The sequence below is a fragment of the Lissotriton helveticus genome, chromosome 8, assembly GCF_964261635.1.
Source record: "Lissotriton helveticus chromosome 8, aLisHel1.1, whole genome shotgun sequence".
Lineage (NCBI taxonomy): Eukaryota > Metazoa > Chordata > Amphibia > Caudata > Salamandridae > Lissotriton > Lissotriton helveticus.
Genome location: NC_136069.1, coordinates 107,722,656 through 107,743,249, shown reverse-complemented (window position 1 = coordinate 107,743,249; position 20,594 = coordinate 107,722,656). Strand labels below are relative to the sequence as shown.

The 20,594-nt window shown below is 52.0% G+C and overlaps 1 protein-coding gene across 1 annotated transcript in view; it reads left to right on the top strand.

Annotated features, from left to right (window-relative positions):
- The first annotated feature begins 571 nt into the window (after nt 1-571).
- The window catches only part of LOC144772418 (E3 ubiquitin-protein ligase TRIM39-like), a 196,528-nt gene continuing 176,505 nt past the window's right edge, over nt 572-20,594 (top strand). Inside the window, exon 1 of the mRNA XM_078656713.1 lies at nt 572-1,008. Coding sequence (XP_078512839.1) covers nt 598-1,008 — 411 coding nt within the window. The 5' untranslated portion in view covers nt 572-597. The remainder of the gene's footprint in view (nt 1,009-20,594) is intronic.

Genomic DNA, 20,594 nt, shown 5'->3' with positions numbered 1-20,594 from the left:
AGGGGCAGACGCACATACACACCCACTGCACACAGGGAGGGACAGACGCACAGACGCAACCACTGCACACAGAGAGGGGCAGACGCACAGACACACCCACTGCACACAGGGAGGGACGACGCACAGACACACCCACTGCACACAGAGAGGGACAGACGCACAGACACGCCCACTGACACACCCACTGCACACAGAGAGGGACAGAGGCACAGACAAACCCACTGCACACAGAGATGGGCAGACGCACAGACACACCCACTGCACACAGAGAGGGGCAGACGCACAGACACACCCACTGCACACAGAGAGGGACAGACGCACAGACACACCCACTGTACACAGGGAGGGACAGACACGCCCACTGCACACAGGGAGGGACAGACGCACAGACACACCCACTGCACACAGGGAGGGACAGACGCACAGACACACCCACTGCACACAGGGAGGGACAGACGCACAGACACACCCACTGCACACAGGGAGGGACAGACGCACAGACACACCCACTGCACACAGGGAGGGACAGACGCACAGACACACCCACTGCATAAAGAGAGAAACGAAACTTCCCTTCACTCCCTGCGTTTCTGAATCATGGCGGCAGCAGCTCAGCTCGGGAACCTCCAGGAAGAGGCCATTTGTTCCGTCTGTTTGGAATATTTCACTGATCCGGTGACTATTGATTGTGGACACAACTTCTGCCGCTCCTGCATCACTCTTTGCTGGAAGGGGGTAGATGGAAACTTCCCCTGCCCACAGTGCAGGGAGATATCTGGGAAAAGCCTCCGACCCAACTGGCAGCTGGGGAACATGGTGGAAATGTTAAAACAGCTTCATTTGTCCCCCGTGAAGTCCCCGGGGGAGAATCTGTGCGTGAAACATAACCAGGCACTGCTGCTGTTCTGTGCAGAGGATCAGAGGATGATATGTGTGGTGTGCCGGGAGTCCAAGGAGCACAAAACTCACGCAGCAAGTCCTGTAGAGGAGGCTGCAGAGGAGTACAAGGTATGTGCGAGGGCATTCATGGATTCCAAAGTCCCGCTGTGAGCTCCGTTGAGGAACCTGCAGAGTGAGGACTCCAGGACCCGGGGAGGGAGGGAGAGGAGGGATGCAGGGGCGAGAGGAGGATGAGGGGCACTCGAGGAGTCAGGGACTCCGGCCTGTCCCCGCTGGGGTGGGGGTAGGAAGCTGTCCTTCCTGGTGGGAGCCGAGATCCTACCCCCCAGAACGCTGCCCTCCCCTGTCTTCTTTGTCCCCCAAATTCCACTTCCCTCGAGCTTTTGTGTCTGATTCCCCCAAGTTTTCCTCTATGCTTTCCTCTGCATGCCCCCTCCTTCTATAACACCAGCCCCTCTCCTGTCTCCCAAAGAAAACCCCTCTCTTCTGCCCACCGGTATCTCTGCCCTCCTGTCTCCCCACCCCCTCCCTATCTCTACGTTTCATACTCCTTACCCTCGTCTCTCCTGTGCTCGTTTATGCATCCCTTCTTGTCCACCTAATGTCTCTTCTTTGCGCCTCTTGTATTTTGTTTGCTCTTGATACATGCACAATTGTCACTATTGCCTCATGTAACGTAACGTTTGCTTTTATAACTTGCTGACTTGCAATTTTTTCTCATGTTTCACTACTGTTCCTATTGTGAAGCGCTCTGACACCTTCGGGTAAAGTCCGCGCTATATAAAAACGCATAAAATAAAAAATAAAAAAAGGAGCACAAGGGGTGGGTGTGTGTGTGTGGGGGGGTGTTCTGGAACGACAAGTGGAGGTCACAGGGTTTGTCTGGAAATTCAGGGATCACAAATCCCTCTGTGAGCCCCATCAGTGAGGCAGCCTGAGAGCGGGAGCTCTGTGTGCAAGTGTTCAGAGGTGACAAGTCAAGCAGAGCACCCCATATAGGAAGCTGCAGAAGAGCACAAGGCGTGTGTGTGGGTGTTCAGGACTCACAAGTGAATACACTACTGGAGGCTCGTGGAAGATGCAGTGTGTCTGGGTGTTCAGGGTTGAAAGGCACCCTGCGGTTCTCACATAAATTGTATTGTATTGAATTGCAATTGCATTTGTATAGCGCTTACTACCTCTGACGAGGCGTCAAAGCGCTTTTTTAGCGGTAGCACGCTACCCCGGATCCCATAAAGGATTAGTGTTGAAATAGTATAGTGAAATTTGAAAAGTAGTTTGAGTGGTAGGTAGGTTAGTCAATTATTTGGACTCAGAAGGATAGCGGAGGGATAGAAGAGGGGGAAAAGGTTTGCATTTATATAGCGTTTGCTACCCCTGAAGGGGTGTTGAAGCGCTTTTTTTTGACGAATAGCACGATTTTGAAACAATATTAAGAAATTGGGGGAAAATACATAAAAATACATTTAGTTTGTATGCTCCCAAAGAAAAAAGGAATATAAAAAGGAAACACTCATCAGACGTGCAGAACGTGAGGAGAAAACATGGCATTGCATGAATACAGAGAAGAGAGATGAAGTTTAGAAGTACGAAGCATCTTTAACTTAATCGAAAAGGGGTTGATTTGTTGTGTACGGATTGGAGAAGGAAGAATAGGAATAGATCACAATAAGAATGAGGAAAAAATGGAAAAAGTGATGAGCGGAGATGGCCAAGGCGAAGCCAGAGTGAAGGAAGGAAGGAGTATTTCTTCAGTGATTAAAAGCAAGCTGTCAGGCTCCATTGGAGCCACGGGACACACGGGTTCAATTGACCTCAGTTGAGGGGGCTTGAGTCTGTTTGCCTCATGTGTCCTGGGGCTGACCTATTAGGACTTGGGAAAGCGGACATTAAGTGCACCCCTTTGGCACTTGCCTCCCTGGGTAGCAGGTCAAGCAGCCAAGGATTACCCAGGGAGGGGGTGGAGGGAGAGAGACTCCTACCAGAGTCTAACCAAACACGGCCCAATAAATCAACTGCTCAGACAGTGCTTTGTATCAGGAAACGCACTTTAATCTATATCAAAATCATGTGCTACACAAATGCAGGGTTAATAATACAAAAATACTGTGAATCGTTCGGGGAAAATAAGAAAGCCAGTATCGGTGATCGAGTGATCCAGCCCTGGTCCAAGGCTCTGCGTGAAGAGGCCTGTCCGCTCAGTTTCCTTTCGGCAAACTGTGCCTTTCTTTAGTACGAGAAGATGAAAGGCAGGTCAACAGTCACCCACGTCACTTCCGGGTCACTAGGCCCACGCTGGCACGTTTACGTCCAGGGGGCTCGTGTGAGTGAGTCGCCTCAAGACCCAGATGGGGGCTGCAGCGGACATAAAGCAGGCACGGGCTCGCTACGACCACTTGCAGTCCCACTCTCACCTTCAAACAAAGCCGACCATGAACCCTTTCAACAGAGCGCTCCATGCATTTCAAGGGGTGCCCCTCACCTGACCTGGAGAGAACCCCTCAGATCTCAGGAAGCCCTGGAGCAGTGACTCTGGAGCTCAGTCCACATTAGAGGCTGGTTTATGTATTCCATCAGCACACCTGACCTGGAGACAAGCCCTTCAGATCTCAGGAAGCCCTGGAGCGGTGAGTCAAGAGCTCAGTCCACATTAGATGCTGGTTTATGTATTCCATCAGCACACCTGACTGGGGAGAACCTCTCCAGAGCTCATAGGAAGCCCTGGAGCGGTGAGTCAAGAGCTCAGTCCACATTAGATGCTGGTTTATGTATTCCATCAGCACACCTGACTGGGGAGAACCTCTCCAGAGCTCAGTAGGAAGCCCTGGAGCAGTGACTCAGGAGCTCAGTCCACATTAGATGCTGGTTTATATATTCCCTCAGCACACCTGACTGGGGAGAACCTCTCCAGAGCTCAGTAGGAAGCCCTGGAGCAGTGACTCAGGAGCTCAGTCCACATTAGAGACTGGTTTATGTATTCCATCAGCACACCTGACCTGGAGACAAGCCCTTCAGATCTCAGTAGGAAGCCCTGGAGCAGTGACTCAGGATTTCAGTCCACATTAGATGCTGGTTTATGTATTCCCTCCGCACACCTGACCTGGAGACAAGCCCTTCAGATCTCAGTAAGCCCTGGAGCAGTGACTCAGGATTTCAGTCCACATTAGATGCTGGTTTATGTATTCCCTCCACACACCTGACCTGGAGACAAGCCCTTCAGATCTCAATAGGAAGCCCTGGAGCAGTGACTCTGGAGCTCAGTCCACATTAGATGCTGGTTTATGTATTCCCTCAGCACACCTGACCTGGAGACAAGAACCTCTCAGAGCTCAGTAGGAAGCCCTGGAGCAGTGACCCAGGAGCTCAGTCCACATTAGATCATGCTGGTTTATGTATTCCATCAGCACACCTGACTTTGAGACAACCTCTTCGGATCTCAGTAGGAAGCCCTGGAGCAGTGACTCAGGATTTCAGTCCACATTAGAGGCTGGTTTATGTATTCCCTCAGCACACCTGACCTGGAGAGAACCTCTCCAGAGCTCAGTAGGAAGCCCTGGAGCAGTGACTCAGGAGCTCAGTCCACATTAGATGCTGGTTTATGTATTCCCTCAGCACACCTGACCTGGAGAGAACCTCTCCAGAGCTCAGTAGGAAGCCCTGGAGCAGTGACTCTGGAGCTCAGTCCACATTAGATCATGCTGGTTTATGTATTCCATCAGCACACCTGACTTTGAGACAGCCTCTTTGGATCTCAGTAGGAAGCCCTGGAGCAGGGACTCAGGATTTCAGTCCACATTAGGTCATGCTGGTGTATGTATTCCCTCAGCACAGTGCTGTGCCTGGCTCGAGGGTGTTCTGACACATTGTGTGTCAATCTACAGACACTCAAGTCGCACTCTCCTTCCAAGTCTCAGCAGGAAGGATGGATGGTGACAGGAGTATTTTATTCAGAGAATCCCACACTGGAGCAGAAAGGGGAGAGAAGCCTTTCAGCTGTGCATGTGTCAGTCTTTGGTGAGTAACACCCCAGGTGAAGAGAAGGGCAGGTCATGGTCAAAGACTTACCCTTCCCTTCTCAAGAGGCAGCTGTCTCCTACTAACTACATCACCCATGACCTGCTAGAGGAGATACCCGAAGGAATACAAAGTCCGCAGCTGCACTTCTAAGGATAGAGGGGTCCCAAGTCATCCCACAAAGGGGCTCCCATAAGATTCATGAACATCTGCAATAAACACTGTACATCTGGCAGGCTAACCCCGACCTCTATCATACTTACAGTGGAGATTAAAGATGGCGCCCCGTCCCTACGGCCAGCAGAGGCGCGCACACTAGGTTCATTCTACTATGACCACATTCTGTCCAAATCCTCTGGATGCAACAAAGAACCCAGAAGACTGGTCAGACATGTCACACCGACAAGACCAGAAGGCCAAGACATCACTGGGGCAAACAGGTAAAAAGGCCTTTTCTATCCCCACAAATCAAAACGCAGTCAAGAGCTGACGGTCGCCACTATGAACAACATGCATGTTGCCCCTACCCCTGGCCACAGAAACGAGCTAAGCCACGAACTCTGGCAGACGCTTTGTGATGACCAGGGAATGCCCAGACAGACAAGCAGACAACTGATTTCAAAGAAGCAAAAACAGTCTAGGAGTTTAAGTAAAACAGTAGGAAAGGGTAAAAGGGCAACACGGCTGAGAGGTTGAGAAACGTAGACCAGAGAGGACACAAGCTGGAGGGAAGAGTGAAACCGAAGAAGACGAGCAAGAAGTCACCAGATGCATAACGACTCTCTTTCCTAGAGCGCCTTCCACAGAGATGGGTTTCAGAAGGTTATTGATGATTAAGGAATACTCTTCTCATTCGAACCCTGCGACAGCAGCTCAAAGGATTTCTCAGCAAAGTGAAATGGTTGTCCAAGAGCACAAGGTATGTGCGTGGGTGTTCATGATTCACAAGTGAATACATTACTGGAGTCTCCCAAAAGATGCAATATCTGGGTGTTCAGGGATCAAAGACAGCCCGCGGGTCCCACATAAATGGTTGTCCAAACGCACAAGGTATGGGAGTTGGATTACAGAGGAATACACGGCATTTAAATCAGCATTTAGGGATCACAGGTTAGTCGCACCTCCTAGAAGAGGGCAAGGGACCTCTGTGATCACTCAGGGATCACAGTTCACTCTGTGGGTCTCCGGGGGTCCCTGAAGGGACCTGTGTGATCACTCAGGGATCACAGTTCACTCTGTGGGTCTCTGTGGGTCCCTGGAGAAGGGACCTCTGTGATCATTCAGGGATCACAGTTCACTCTGTGGGTCTCCGGGGGTCCCTGAAGGGACCTGTGTGATCACTCAGGGATCACAGTTCACTCTGTGGGTCCCTGGAGAAGGGACCTCTGTGATCATTCAGGGATCACAGTTCACTCTGTGGGTCTCTGTGGGTCCCTGGAGAAGGGACCTCTGTGATCATTCAGGGATCACAGTTCACTCTGTGGGTCTCCGCGGGTCCCTGAAGGGACCTCTGTGATCAATCAGGGATCACAGTTCACTCTGTGGGTCTCCGCGGGTCCCTGAAGGGACCTCTGTGATCATTCAGGGATCAACGTTATTTCTTTATTTAATTTATTTATTTGTGTGTTTTATATAGCGCGCAGCTACCCCAACTGGGTGTCCCGGCGCTCCTGCTCAGATACTGGATCTTGTCCAGGGTGGTTAACAAAAGAGGAAAGTTTTCAACGCTTTGCGGAAAGGTAACTCATCCTGAATCATTCGATGGAGATAGGAAGATTGTTCCACTGTGAGGAAGCACATACCTGAAAAGTTTTCCCCCCCAGATCGGGTTTTTTAAAATCTGGGGGTAGACAATAGGCATTTCGAATTGGATCGGAGATGTCTGGCATTACTATAGGGGCGGAGGCAGGAAGAGAGATAGGCGGATCCCTTTCCTGGAAGGGACCTCTTTGATCATTCAGGGATCACAGTTCACTCTGTGGGTCTCCACAGGTCCCTGGTGAAGGTTGCCCATGCGCATTAGGTAAGTTTGTTAGTTGTAAGTGAGTTTCAAAGTGTGACCCATGTAAGAAACTGCAGAAGATCGCACTGGGTGTCTGTCAGGGCCCGAGGTTTTCACCTCGCACCACATAAGCAGCTGCAGATAATCAAAAGTCCTATGTATGTGGGTGTTTTGGGATACCGAGATATACTGAAAGGGTTTAATGGTTAAAGCAGTGTGTAGCGCCTGGGCTCTCATGTTTGTCAGTATTAGAAGACTTGGGGGCATATTTACAAGGGCATTGCACCACAGGAACGTCACTTTTAATGACGTTCCTGTGGCTCAATGCCCTGCTCCTTATTTACAAGGTGGCCTTAAGCCACTTAACGTGGCTTTACATCCCCTTGTAAATATGCCCCTTACCGCAGCAGTTCGCAGCAAATGGAGGGGCTATGGGTGTTGCTGTGAGTGTTCCACCACAAAACCCATTGCCTTTTGACGCTGCCCCTTATTTATAAGGGTGGTGTAATCATGGGGCAGCACCAAAAATAAGACCAGTGAAAACCTGGTCTTCAACAGGTGCAACGAGGAGAAATTATTAATTTTTCTTCTCGTTTTTGCTGTTTCCATGTTTGCTGCATTCTGCAGCACAGACAGAAACAGCAATTCGCCATTAGTGATTGTTCATGTGCAGAAAGTAAGTTTTCCAACGTTTATATGTGCTGCATTCTTAAGCAGACCTAGAAATTACAAATCGCCATTAGTGATTGTTTATGTGCAAATGAACAATCATTCACTGCAACGCAGGCACCCTTGTGGCGCTAGGCAGGTACATTTAGTGCTATCGCTAGGGAATGAACATATATGGCCCCCCTGATCGAGCTCATCTCCACTTTCGTAATTAGTACTGTAGCGTATGCTGACGATACGCAATTGGTCCTCACCCTCGATGAAGACCCAGCAGTGGCCGAAAAGTCCCTAAAAGAGTGTCTTACGGCTACCTTTGCCTGGATGAAAACCAATCATCTCAAATGCAACTCGGCCAAAACAGAAATTGTGCCGTTCGGTCACAATACTCTGTTCTCCCCACAGACCTGCTGGCCAAAAGAGGAAGAAGCTCCGCCCAATACCATCCTGGCAGCACGCAACCTGGGCATAAAATTTGACGAATCACTCATTTAAACAGCAGGTAAAGGATGTGGCTGGATCATGCTTCAACATTATTAAGAGCCTTAGGAAGTTCTTTGATCTTCTACCCCTACCTGCCAGGCGCACTGTTGCAGTGGCATTAATTACATCGAGACTTGACTACTGCAACAGCCTGTATGCAGGGATTAATAAATCTGCCCTACATAAACTACAGATGGTTCAGCATGCCACAGCAAGATTGGTGCTCAGATGGCCAAGGAAATCCTCGGCCTCTGCGGCACTGAAGGAGCTTCACTGGCTTCCTATACAGAAGCGTATCCTGTTCAAGGTGTTGGTGATTGTTTTCAGGGCTTATCTTAATCTTGGCCCCCTATATCTTTCCAAATACTTCAACAGATACCACCCTACCTGGGATCTTAGATCTGCCACAGCGACTTTAATGAAAGTTCCAAAATGTAAACTCAAGACAAAGGGAGGCAAGTCCATAGCAGTATTGGGTGCCAAGGCATGCATGGAATACACTACCTCTAAACTTGCGCAATATCACTTCTGAAATAAAATTCAAGAAATCCCTTAAGACATGGATTTATAGCCTGGCAGACTCAGCCTGCAAATCACCGATATAACTACTCTGAATAAGATATCTATTTCCGCCCACTGTTTTTGCATTTGAGTCTAAGCGCCAAGATGCTCCCTGGAGTGGTAGTGCGCTTTATAAATGTCCCTCACATCACATCACAAAATGCAGGAGTGCGCCGCATACTTGCAAATATGGCGCATCCCTGCGTTTCGAAACTGTTGAGGGAGGGAGTTAGCAATTTTGGCTTAACACCGCTCTCTGAATGTTGCTTATGAATTTGCCCCTTGATGTGGCATGGTAGGGTTATCTTAGGAGCTCATGTAGTTATGGTGCACAGCAGAAGGGGTGCAGTAATCCAGGGTGTGGCACATGGTTATGGAACATGGCAAAAGAGGTGCAGTCATGCAGGATGTGGTCATGGTACACAGCAGAACAGGTTCAGATGAAGCAGTGCAGTAATGCAGGGTGTGGCACGCGCTGTCACATGTTCATGGTGCACAGCAGAACAGGTGCACGCGAAGAGCTGCAGTAATCGCGCTGTCACATGGTCAGGGTACACAGAAGTTGAGCAGTAATGCAGGGTGTGGCACACACGGTCTCCGGTCATGGTAGACAGCAGAAGAGGTGGAGAGGCAGAGGTGCAGTAATGCGGGGTGTCACATGGGCTCACAATGGCATCAGCGCACATGACTCTAGCAGTGCAGGTCACCTTGTAAGTCTCACCAGCTTCACACGATCATCAGACTCAGAGAAGTGCAGCGAATGCATGCCAGGTGTGCTAGAGTTAGAGCTTCAAGGCACACTTGATCTGGGACCCCTCGCAGGATGAATGCATGTCATGCTGGGCAGTGATTACAGGGCCTGATCTTAGCAGTTTAGGAGTCTCCGACCTCCTTCCTTTAAGTTGCTAAACACTGACCCCAGGCTCCGGGTGATCCGGACGAGTCCTCTCCTCGCAGGCCGTCCACCTCCGGGGTCCTTCAGCAGCAGCAGTGTTTCTTCCTCAGTCCCGGGGTCTAGCGCCTCTGGGGTCCTTCAGCAGCAGCAGTGTTTCTTTCTCGGTCCTGGGATCTATCCCCTCCGGGGTCCTTCAGCAGCAGCAGTGTTTCTTCCTCAGTCCCTGGGTCTATGCCCTCTGGGGTCCTTCAGCAGCAGCAGTGTTTCTTCCTCAGTCCCGGGGTCTAGCGCCTCCGGGGTCCTTCAGCAGCAGCAGTGTTTCTTCCTCAGTCCCGGGGTCTATGCCCTCTGGGGTCCTTCAGCAGCAGCAGTGTTTCTTCCTCAGTCCTGGGTTCTAGCGCATCCGGGGTCCTTCAGCAGCAGGGTCTCTTCCTTGGTCCTGGGGTCTATCCTCTCCGGGGTCCCCCAGCAGCAGCAGTGTTTCTTCCTCAGTCCTGGGGTCTAGCGCCTCCGGGGTCCTTCAGCAGCAGGGTCTCTTCCTCAGTCCTGGGGTGTATCCCCTCCGGGGTCATTCAGCAGCAGCAGCAGTGTTTCTTCCTCGCTCCTGGGGTCTTGCACCTCCGGGGTCCCTCAGCAGCAGCAGTGTTTCTTCCTCGGTCCCGGGGTCTTGCACCTCCGGGGTCCCTCAGCAGCAGCAGTGTTTCTTCCTCGGTCCCGGGGTCTAGCGCCTCCGGGGTCCCTTTGCAGCAGTGTTTCTTCCTCAGTCCTGGGGTCTACCTGTAGAAGGAAGGGCCCCAGGATCCCAGTCTCTGGCCTCAGCTTCCTTGTCAGTGCTGTGCAGAGCTCCTTGATGTCAGCAGCAGCACCGGATGTGCTGCTGTTTTCAGGTTATATCCGGTCCTAGTATTATTGGATACAATCCAACTGTCCAATCAGATTCATTGTTCACCCCAAACCTTTGAAGGGGGCCTGTGAAGTTGTGGGTGAACCACAAACTATCTATCCTCCATTCAGGACAGATATTGCCTGTTGCCTTTTCCTGCCAAAGTTGTTGAGCGTTCGGTCAGCCTAGCTCTTTCAAAACATCTGGAATAACATCACTTATTAGAGGACGAGCAATTTGGCTTCCGCCTGGCTCATGGGACTGAAACGGCCTTGGTTATTGCTGTGGACGAGCTTCAGAGGCGTGTAGACAAGTGACAGGCAGCGGCTCTGATTCTGCTTGACATGTCTGCCGCCTTTGATACGGTTAACCATGAGATTTTGCTGAGCCGTTTAAGTGATGCTGGGGTGAGAGGCATCGCTCTGTTGTGGTTTCGGTCATTCCTGCAGGACAGACAGCAGGCGGTATCTTTGCCTCCTTTTCAGTCTGTGTTTTCTCTTGTTCCACATGGGGTGCCACAGGGCTCGGCAATTAGCCCTATCCTCTTCAACCTTTATTTAAGACCTCTGATCATGCTCATCAAATCTTATAACATCAAGATAATAAACTATGCGGATGATACGCAGCTGATTCTCTCCTTTGAGGGAGAAGAATCGACCTCGGTGGATGTATTCCACGATTGTCTGCGGGACATGTCAAGTTGGCTGAGGGTTAATTCGCTTCAGTTCAACGCTGGGAAGACGGGGGCGCTTTTTTGCGCTGGGAATAAGATCTCCCGCCCCTTTCCCGAGAATTTCTGGCCTCCTGAGACTGCGACTAAAGTGCGGCCTGTGGAATCTGTCCGCAACTTAGGGGTCATGCTTGATCATAAACTTAGCATGGAGACTCGTGTAGCGATGACGACTTCCTGCTGCTTTGCTATTCTGCAGTCTCTGTGGAAGATCCTGCCTTTACTTCCATGTAAGGCGCGCGCCCAGGTGGTCAGGTGTACGATCCTTAGTAGGTTGGACTATTGTAATGCCCTACTACTGGAGCCTCCTGGCTTCTTGCTGGATAGGCTCCAAAGAATGCAATCAGCGGCTGCGAGGTTGGCTTTGGGGCTCTCCAGAAGAGCACATGCGCCGGCAGCCTTGGCGGAACTTCACTGGCTCCCTCTGAGACAGAGGGTACAATTCAAGGCCCTCTGTCTGGTTTTTAAAGCTCTCCATGGAATAGGCCCTCTGTCTCTGCAATCTAAATTTGCCTGGCATGCTCCGATCAGATTGCGTCGCTCTTCATCGGCTAGACTGGTGAAAGTGCCTCGGTTTAGGAAGGTTAGTTCAGGGGGCAGATCCTTTGAGGTGGCAGCGGCCAAATTATGGAATCTGCTCCCGTACGAGATTAGGCACACTAAGGAGCTTCTTCCCTTTAGGAAAAAGGTTAAAACCTGGTTGTTTCCCAAGTAACGCCTTTTGACCGACCTGCTCTGACACTCTTCTCTTCTGCCCTTTTTTGAGTTATCAGCGCCAGGATGCCTGCAATGTGACAGTGCGCTTTACAAGACTAATAAATAAATAAATAATATTCAAGACAGACAGTGGCACAAGGCTATGAAACCTTCTAATGGAGGACAGGAGTTTGAGGAGCTGTGAGGGGGCCGGGTGAGACAAAGAGAAGGGGGACTGTAGGCACTGACTACAACCAAGACTTTGATACTCCCTACAACAGAAAGCCTTTTACACACACGATGAGGCCCCGATCCCAGCACATGGGAGCCTCACCTCACATGCCCACAAGCACTGCATCATATAGACCTAGCCTGAAGGTACCTGAGGAGCCTGATGGCACCGTGAGGCCCTGTTAATGGCAATGCAGCACTGTACACTTCTGTGCCAAACATGCATCCTGCACATACATACAGATGGAGCCCAGATATGACATATTACACAGAGTCAGAAGGTAGTGTCAATAGGAGCTCTCCTCTCTGAGTTTGAGGCGACATCTACCCCACTACTATACTCGCCTGCCATGTTAGACCTGGCACCTTGGCGTGAGTTTCCCTTCCACTTTTTGCTGATGTGCCTCAGATGTTTTTGCTGGTGTCCGCTGCTCAGGGCACTGCGCCACGGCCAACCCGTGCGCAGTGCAAGTGCTCCCTACTGTAAAGTGTCCATGTGATTGATGTCCATGATTGGTTCATTGGAATTACTGTCAGTCCCCAGTCAAGTGCACCAGGAGTGCCAGGGCTTGTAAATACCAATACTGCTAGTGGGCCTGCAGCGCTGGTTGCGCCAACCACAGAAGCAGCCCTTTAAAATGTGTCTAGGGTCTGCCACTGCAGAACCTGCGTACAGTCTGGTACTGTCATGCTGGCTGGGCAAGTGCACACACTTGCCAGCCCCTAAACCTTCCCTTAACTTCATATTAGTCACCCCTATGGTAGGCCCAAGGGCAAGGGCAGGGTGCATTGTAAGTGTAAGGTAGGACATGCTCTGATGAGAGTGGCATGTCCTAATAGTGAATTACTGCCAAATTCGTTTTTCACTATTGTAAGGCTACCTGTCCCCTTTAGGCCAGATGGGCTGCTGGAATTATTACACTCTATAATCCCAGCAGACTCAGGGAACATGGTAGAAAATAATGTTTAGTATGCCTGAACTCAGAATAATAAAATACTTCTTTTAGTAAAGTTTATTTTAATATCCTGTGTTTGCAAATGTTACTTTTAGAAAGCTAGCATTTGCTTGCCTAACCATTTCAGCCCGCCTCTGCTTGGATGTGTATCTGACTGTCTGGGTTGTGTGAGTGACAGGGCTGGGGGATGACAGGTGGTGAATGGAAGGATTACACCTTAGTGGGAGGTAGGAGTTTCCCTGGACACAATGCTGGCTCCGCCCCCCTGGGGAGCGACTGATGACTCAGCCTGCACCTGGCCCAGGAAGGGCGAAGCACTGTCAACAAGGTACTCCTGGCTGCCCCTGTCCCCACAATGCTGGCTCCGCCCCCCTGGGGAGCGTCTGATGTGCCTGCCCTCACACTGCAAGCAGAAGCCAGAAGTACCCCCAACAAGTGCTCAGAGGCTGAGAGCAGTTATGCAAAGGCCCCCCTGGCCTGTAAGAACAAAAGAAACTCTGTATAAAAGTAGGAGCCCTGCTCCTTGTAAATGAGAATCCTGTTTTACCACGAAGGACCTCTACCCGACTAGAAGGAGAAGACGCTGGAAGGACTAGCCTGCTGCTTGCCTTGCTGAGAAAGGAGAGGAAAAGACTTGCTGAGAAAAGACTTTGCTGCTTTGTGCTTTAAACATTCTCCAAGGGCTTGAGTGGAGCTTGCCCCCTGATCTGGACCCCAGGACTAGTGGGTCCTTGGTGCTCTTGCTCGTCCTGACATTCGAGCCGAGTGTGCATCCCGCTGGAACCAGACTGCGCCCCTCATCGCCCCCTCCTAGGGCTGTGGCACTCGGGAGTTTGCCTGCCTCTGTCCCTGTGAGAGCCTCGCTCCGACCGGAGTCGCTCTCTGCCCCCGGGGTAGGCTTCCTGCTCCTCTGCCCCTTTGCCTGCTGCTACTGGAGCGCGCTGAGACGCTCTCCCCCCTCCCGCCGGAATTCCCTCGGCCGATCGTGATCAACGCCGGGTCGACAGCTGCACAAGCCGTGCCCTGTGACCCCGCTTTGCGATCCCCGAGGCCCGTCAGGCTGCGCCGCCCCCGCTGAGGAGACCCCCGCACCGTCGTGCCAAGGGTCGCGGGCCGCGCCTGCCTGACTGCACACGCCCGCTGGCTTCGAGATCCAAGAGTGCCCCCAATCATCTGAGTCGCACAAGCCTGTGCCGACCCTCGTCGAAGTAAAAGAAGAAGTGTTCATCAAATCATCACCGGGCTCGGGGCCCGCAACTTGTTCTTTCCCCGGCATCAAATTGCTCCCTGCCTGGGAGCCGAAGGAAGAAGTCTGCGCGTCCTCTGGAGTCCCCACGGGTGAGTGAGAGCTGTGCGCTCCGTCTGCACTCCCCGTTAGGGACCCCGAGCTCCCCCTGATTGCAGCTCCGTCCTCAGAGCCCTCCCGCACTGCCGAGCCGGCCCGCAACTGACTCTGTCCCCGAGCCGAGGGGAAGAGCCGGTCCCGGCCCAGGCGTGCTCACGCCCGATGCGTGAGCCGCGGTAGGGGTGAAGTCAGTTTCACCACGGAGGACGAGGGAGGTGCTGCAGAGCACGCCGAAGGCCCGCGGTGGGTCCAAATCTCGCCGAACTTGAGGAGAAACTGCATCTAGAGTGAGATAACACGAATAGAACTATTGAACTTAAGAAAAACCACATTTGAACTGCAACTAAGAAGAAACTTGCCTATTTACAATCTGTTGGCATCCTAAAAGCGTTACTGGTCTTGTAATAAGTCTGAACTGCCTAGATATATCTATTTTTTACATAAAGAATCATATTTTGATATATTCACAGCCTGGTGTCCATTTGTGGGGGGATTGGTACATTTTACTGTGTGTGTGATTACAAATGCTTAACTGAATAACGCCTGAAGAATAGCCTTGGCTGCTCACGCCACACACCTAGAGGGTGAGCAAGGGTAATTCTAAGGGGTCATCCTTTGCCCTGACTTAGAGGAGAGGGTCCCCTGCTTGTCACAAGTGCATACTTGCGCCAACCAGAGACCCCCAATTCTAACATTGGACGCAGCGGTGAGGATTTGCGAATTTGCATTTGTAGTTTACATACAGTGAATTGCTGATCACCACATAGTGAGAGCAGACCTATAGCGCAGCCACAGATTCCATTTTTTTCTTTTTAATTTTGTTGACACATCTGCCATTGTTGAAGCCATGCCTGGCTCACTCCCTGCTGGAAGAGCACCCTCTGTAATTTCTGGAATTGAAGATGTGGACTGGGAACAAGGAGGCCTGGAGGGCTACTGAGTAGAGCAATTGAGAGGCTTCTGTGTAAAGTTCAGAGCTGCACCTACTGGGTGCAAGAAGAAAGCCCACTACATCAAGGCGCTGAGAGCCTGGAAGGAGTCAAGAGATCCCCAGACTCCGGTGGATATCATACCACCAGATGGCATTGTGGAGCCCAACAGAGACCTGTCACCAGAGGAGCTGGCAGACAGGGCAGCAGACAGGGCACATGCAATGGAGATGGCAAGATTAACTGGGCAAATGGAAATGGACAAGCAAAGTTTGGCCATGGAGGCGCAGCAACGCCAAATGGAACATGACCTAAGATTGAAGGAGTTGGAGCTGAGAGGTTTAGGAACAACTCCTTCTGGTGGCAGCACAACGCCGGTGCAGGTAGAGTCCAGGGTGTACATCCCCAAAGATGTAGTTAAGGAGTTCTTTAGGGGGGATGACATAGGACAGTGGTTTAGGGCCTATGAGGTAGCCATGTCCTCCCACCGGGTCCCTGACAAGGATTGGGGAGCAGGTTTGTGGGGGAAGTTCCTTAGCGAAGGGCGGGATACCCTACTAGACTTACCCCTTGAAGAACAGAGTTCCTACCCCCGCATGAAAGAAGCCTTAATGACCAGGTATGGGCTTACCCCTGAAATGTATAGACAGAGGTTCAGGGGGTGTGAGAAGCGTCCTGGGGGTACATATGTGGAGTATGTGACTTTTTTTTGCAGAGCCCTTGATGGTTGGGTGAAGGGTAATAAGGTAAATGATTTTCAAGGTCTCTTTGATTTAATTGCATGGGAGCACTTATCTGCAAATTGTTTTCCTGAGCTACGCCAGCACCTGATTGATAGCAAGCTGTCCAACCCGAGGAAGCTTGCTGAAGAGGCAGACCGCTGGCTCAGCACCAGGGTCCACAAGGGTCCAGTGGGAGACTCCGCCAAGGGTGGGCAGGGTCCCCAGCAGAAGAGTGGGGGGGACAGGGGTAAACAGAAAGGGTTCCCTAAAGGCCCCCAAAGTAATCCCCAAGGGAACCAGCAGAAAGGTTCTCAGCCTCCCCCACCCCCAAAGCAGAACGGTGCCCCGACAGGTAGACCTGTTCCAAAGGGGCCCTTCAATTGTTACAAATGTGGTGACCCGGGGCACATAGCCAGTGACCCCAAGTGTCGCCTGTTTGGTAAACCAGCACCCACTGGTGTTCCACCCCGGCAAGTGACTAGTGTTCACTTGGGAGAAGAAGTAATGGTCCCAGAGGGTGGAGATCCTGTCCAGATGACCCTAGTCTCGCTAGGAGACCGTGCGATGGTCCCTGAGAACTACCTGCCCTCTAACACTAGGAAATATGGGCAGGTGGTGACCATCAATGGTAGGAAAGCTGAGGCTCTTAGAGACACAGGGGCCAGTGTGACTGCAGTGAGGCAGCACCTGGTGTCTCAAGAGCAGGTTGTATCCCATGCCTACTGTAGGGTTGTCAACGCTGACAATTCAGAGAGTCAGTGTCCGATGGCTCAAGTTCCCTTCGAGTGGGGGGGGGGGTCTCTGGTACTCTGCAGGTCTGTGTGAGGAAAACCATGCCTGTAGACTGTTTGCTAGGGAATGACTTGGAGGACTCCCCTTGGGAAAAGGTGGAGAAGACGACTCACCTGAAGATGGTGGGTCTGCCTGACTGGGCGTGCGTGACCACCCGGTCAATGGCAGCCGGTAGGGGTGCTCAAGAGATCCTGGGGCCTGAAGGAGAGGCCCAGGAACCGGCCTTAGAGAGAAGGCGCAGGGGGCGCGGGAAACCAGCCCCTGCTGTTCCCACGGTCCAGGAGGAAGCAGACCTTGAGGGGGATGCCCTGGAGCCTACTGGGGAACAGATTGCTGAACTGGGGGACCTGCCTGAGCTGACCCATTGGCAGCAAGAAGGAGGCCCCTTCCGGGAGGAATTCTGGAGGGAGCAGAAAGAATGCCCTTGTCTCGTGGGTATGCGGCAGCAGGATGCAGACCAGGCCAATGGTGTTCAGGCCAAGACACATTATGTGTACTGGGAGAATGACCTCCTGTATTCAGAGCCTAAGGCTGCTGAACCTGGGTCAGCCCGTGTGCTGGTGGTACCCCAGAAGTTCAGAGCCTTCCTACTGGGGCTGGCTCATGATGTGCCATTAGCAGGACATTTGGGGATGGACAAGACCTATGACAAGCTTGTCACCCACTTCTACTGGCCCCAAATGCACAAGAGCTCAGATGCTCATTGTAGGACCTGTCAGACTTGCCAGGCAAGTGGTAAGAGCGGAGGGAAGCACAATGCTCCTCTGCAACCTTTCCCAGTGGTCAGTACTCCATTCCAACGAGTGGGTATTGACATTGTTGGGCCTCTGGACCCCAAGACAGCCATGGGCAACAGGTTCATCCTGGTCTTGGTGGATCATGCCACCCGGTACCCTGAAGCCATCCCTCTGAGGACAGTGACGGCCCCCGTGGTGGGACGTGCACTGATGGGAATTTTCTCACGAGTGGGATTCCCTCTAGAGGTGGTGAGTGACAGGGGGACCAACTTCATATCCAAATATATGAAGTCCCTTTGGCAAGAGTGTGGTGTAACGTACAAGTTCACCAACCCTTACCATCCCCAAGAAAATGGGTTGGTTGAGAGATTCAACCGAACCTTGAAAGGCATGATCATGGGCCTGGAAGGTCCAATGAGGCGTAAGTGGGACGTCCTCTTACCATGCCTTCTTTTTGCATACCGTGAGGTGCCACAGAAGTCCCTAGGGTTCAGCCCCTTTGAACTGCTGTATGGTCACCCAGTGAGAGGACCACTGAGTTTGGTAAAGGAAGGCTGGGAGCAATCTCCCAGGAAACCTCCCCAGAATGTATACAGTTACATGCTGGCCTTCAGAAACAAGACCAGGCGCTTCAGACAACTTGCTGAGGCAAATCTGGAAGCCAGCCAGGAAGAGATGAAGCAGTGGTACGACCAGAATGCCACTCTGGTAGAGCTTCAGCCTGGGCAACAGGTGTGGGTCTTGGCCCCAGTGGAGCCTTGTGCACTTCAGGATAAGTGGACAGGTCCATTTGAGGTTGTGGAGCGCAAGAGTCCGGTAACCTACTTGGTGGACATGCAGTCTCCCAGGAACCCTTTGAGGGTCCTACATGTTAACCGCCTTAAGCCCCACTTGCAGAGGTCCAAAGTGGGCATGTTATTGGCAACTGATTATGGAACGGAGGAGGAGTCTGAGCCTCTTCCTGACCTCTTGGTAGCCTCTGAGAAAGATGGGTCAGTGGATGGAGTTAACCTCTCACCCACCCTGACACCTGAGCAACCGGAAGACTGCCGCCAATTGCTGGGGCAGTTTCCAGATCTGTTCTCCCTGGTTCCTGGTGTCACAGATTGGTGCGTCCATGATGTGGACACAGGAGACAGCTTACCTGTGAAGCATAAGGCTTACAGAGTGACTGACAGGGTCAGGGCCTGCATCAAGGAGGAGGTCTCCAAGATGATTGCCCTTAGGGTGGTTGAGTCCTCCAGCAGTCCTTGGTCCAGCCCCGTGGTCTTGGTCCCAAAGGCTGCTGCGCCGGGAGCCACACCTGAACTCCGGTTCTGTGTGGACTACAGAGGACTCAATTCAGTCACCAAGACTGACGCGCACCCTATCCCCAGAGCTGATGAGCTCATTGATCGGCTAGGGGCTGCCCGGTTCCTCAGCACGTTTGATTTAACGTCTGGGTACTGGCAGATCGCCTTGACCGATGGGGCAAAGGAGAGGTCCGCATTCTCTACACCAGATGGGCATTTCCAGTTCCGGGTCATGCCATTTGGAATGAAGAATGCCCCTGCCACCTTTCAGAGGTTGGTCAACCAGGTGTTGGCTGGGCTGGATTAGTTCAGTGCCGCCTACCTGGATGACATCGCAGTGTTCAGTGGTACCTGGCCAGAACACCTGTGACACCTCTGGAAAGTGTTGACGGCCCTGCGCAAGGCAGGCCTCACAATCAAGGCAAGCAAGTGCCAGATTGGGCAGGGTTCCGTGGTGTACTTGGGACACCAAGTGGGGAGTGGCAAGGTGGCACCCTTGCAACCCAAAATTGAGACCATCCTGGCTTGGGAACCCCCCAAGACCCAGACTGCAGTGAGAGCCTTCCTGGGGCTCACTGGGTATTACAGGAGGTTTGTCAAGGGCTATGGCACTATTGTGACCCCCTTGACAGAGCTGACTTCTAAGAAGCAGCCCAGGAATGTGATTTGGACTGACACCTGTCAGAAGGCTTTTGACACCCTGAAAACTGCCATGTGCACGGCGCCCGTGCTCTTGGCTCCTGATTTCTCCAAGGAATTTCTGGTGCAGACAGACGCTTCAGAGCATGGTGTAGGAGCTGTTCTCTCACAGATGACTGAGGAGGGCTGGGACCAACCTGTAGCCTTCATCAGTAGGAGGTTACTTCCACGGGAAAGTAGGTGGAGTGCAATAGAGCGAGAAGCATTTGCTGTGGTTTGGGCACTGAAGAAGCCAAGACCCTACTTGTTTGGGTCTCACTTCCGGGTTCAGACAGACCACAGGCCCCTCAGATGGTTGATGCAGATGAGGGGTGAGAACCCAAAACTGTTGAGGTGGTCCATCTCCCTACAGGGTATGGACTTCACGATGGAACATAGCCCTGGCACAGATCACGCCAACGCTGACGGTCTGTCCAGGTTTTTCCGCCTTAGTGATGAGGAACTCCCTGGGGAAGGGTAGTTCCCCCCCACATTTCAGCTGGAGGGGACACTTGTTAGACCTGGCACCTTGGCGTGAGTTTCCCTTCCACTTTTTGCTGATGTGCCTCAGATGTTTTTGCTGGTGTCCGCTGCTCAGGGCACTGCGCCACGGCCAACCCGTGCCGCAGTGCAAGTGCTCCCTACTGTAAAGTGTCCATGTGATTGATGTCCATGATTGGTTCATTGGAATTAGTCAGTCCCCAGTCAAGTGCACCAGGAGTGCCAGGGCTTGTAAATACCAATACTGCTAGTGGGCCTGCAGCGCTGGTTGCGCCACCCACAGAAGCAGCCCTTTAAAATGTGTCTAGGGTCTGCCACTGCAGAACCTGCGTACAGTCTGGTACTGTCATGCTGGCTGGGCGGGTGCACACACTTGCCAGCCCCTAAACCTTCCCTTAACTTCATATTAGTCACCCCTATGGTAGGCCCAAGGGCAGGGTGCATTGTAAGTGTAAGGTAGGACATGCTCTGATGAGTGGCATGTCCTAATAGTGAATTACTGCCAAATTCGTTTTTCACTATTGTAAGGCTACCTGTCCCCTTTAGGCCAGATGGGCTGCTGGAAATATTACACTCTATAA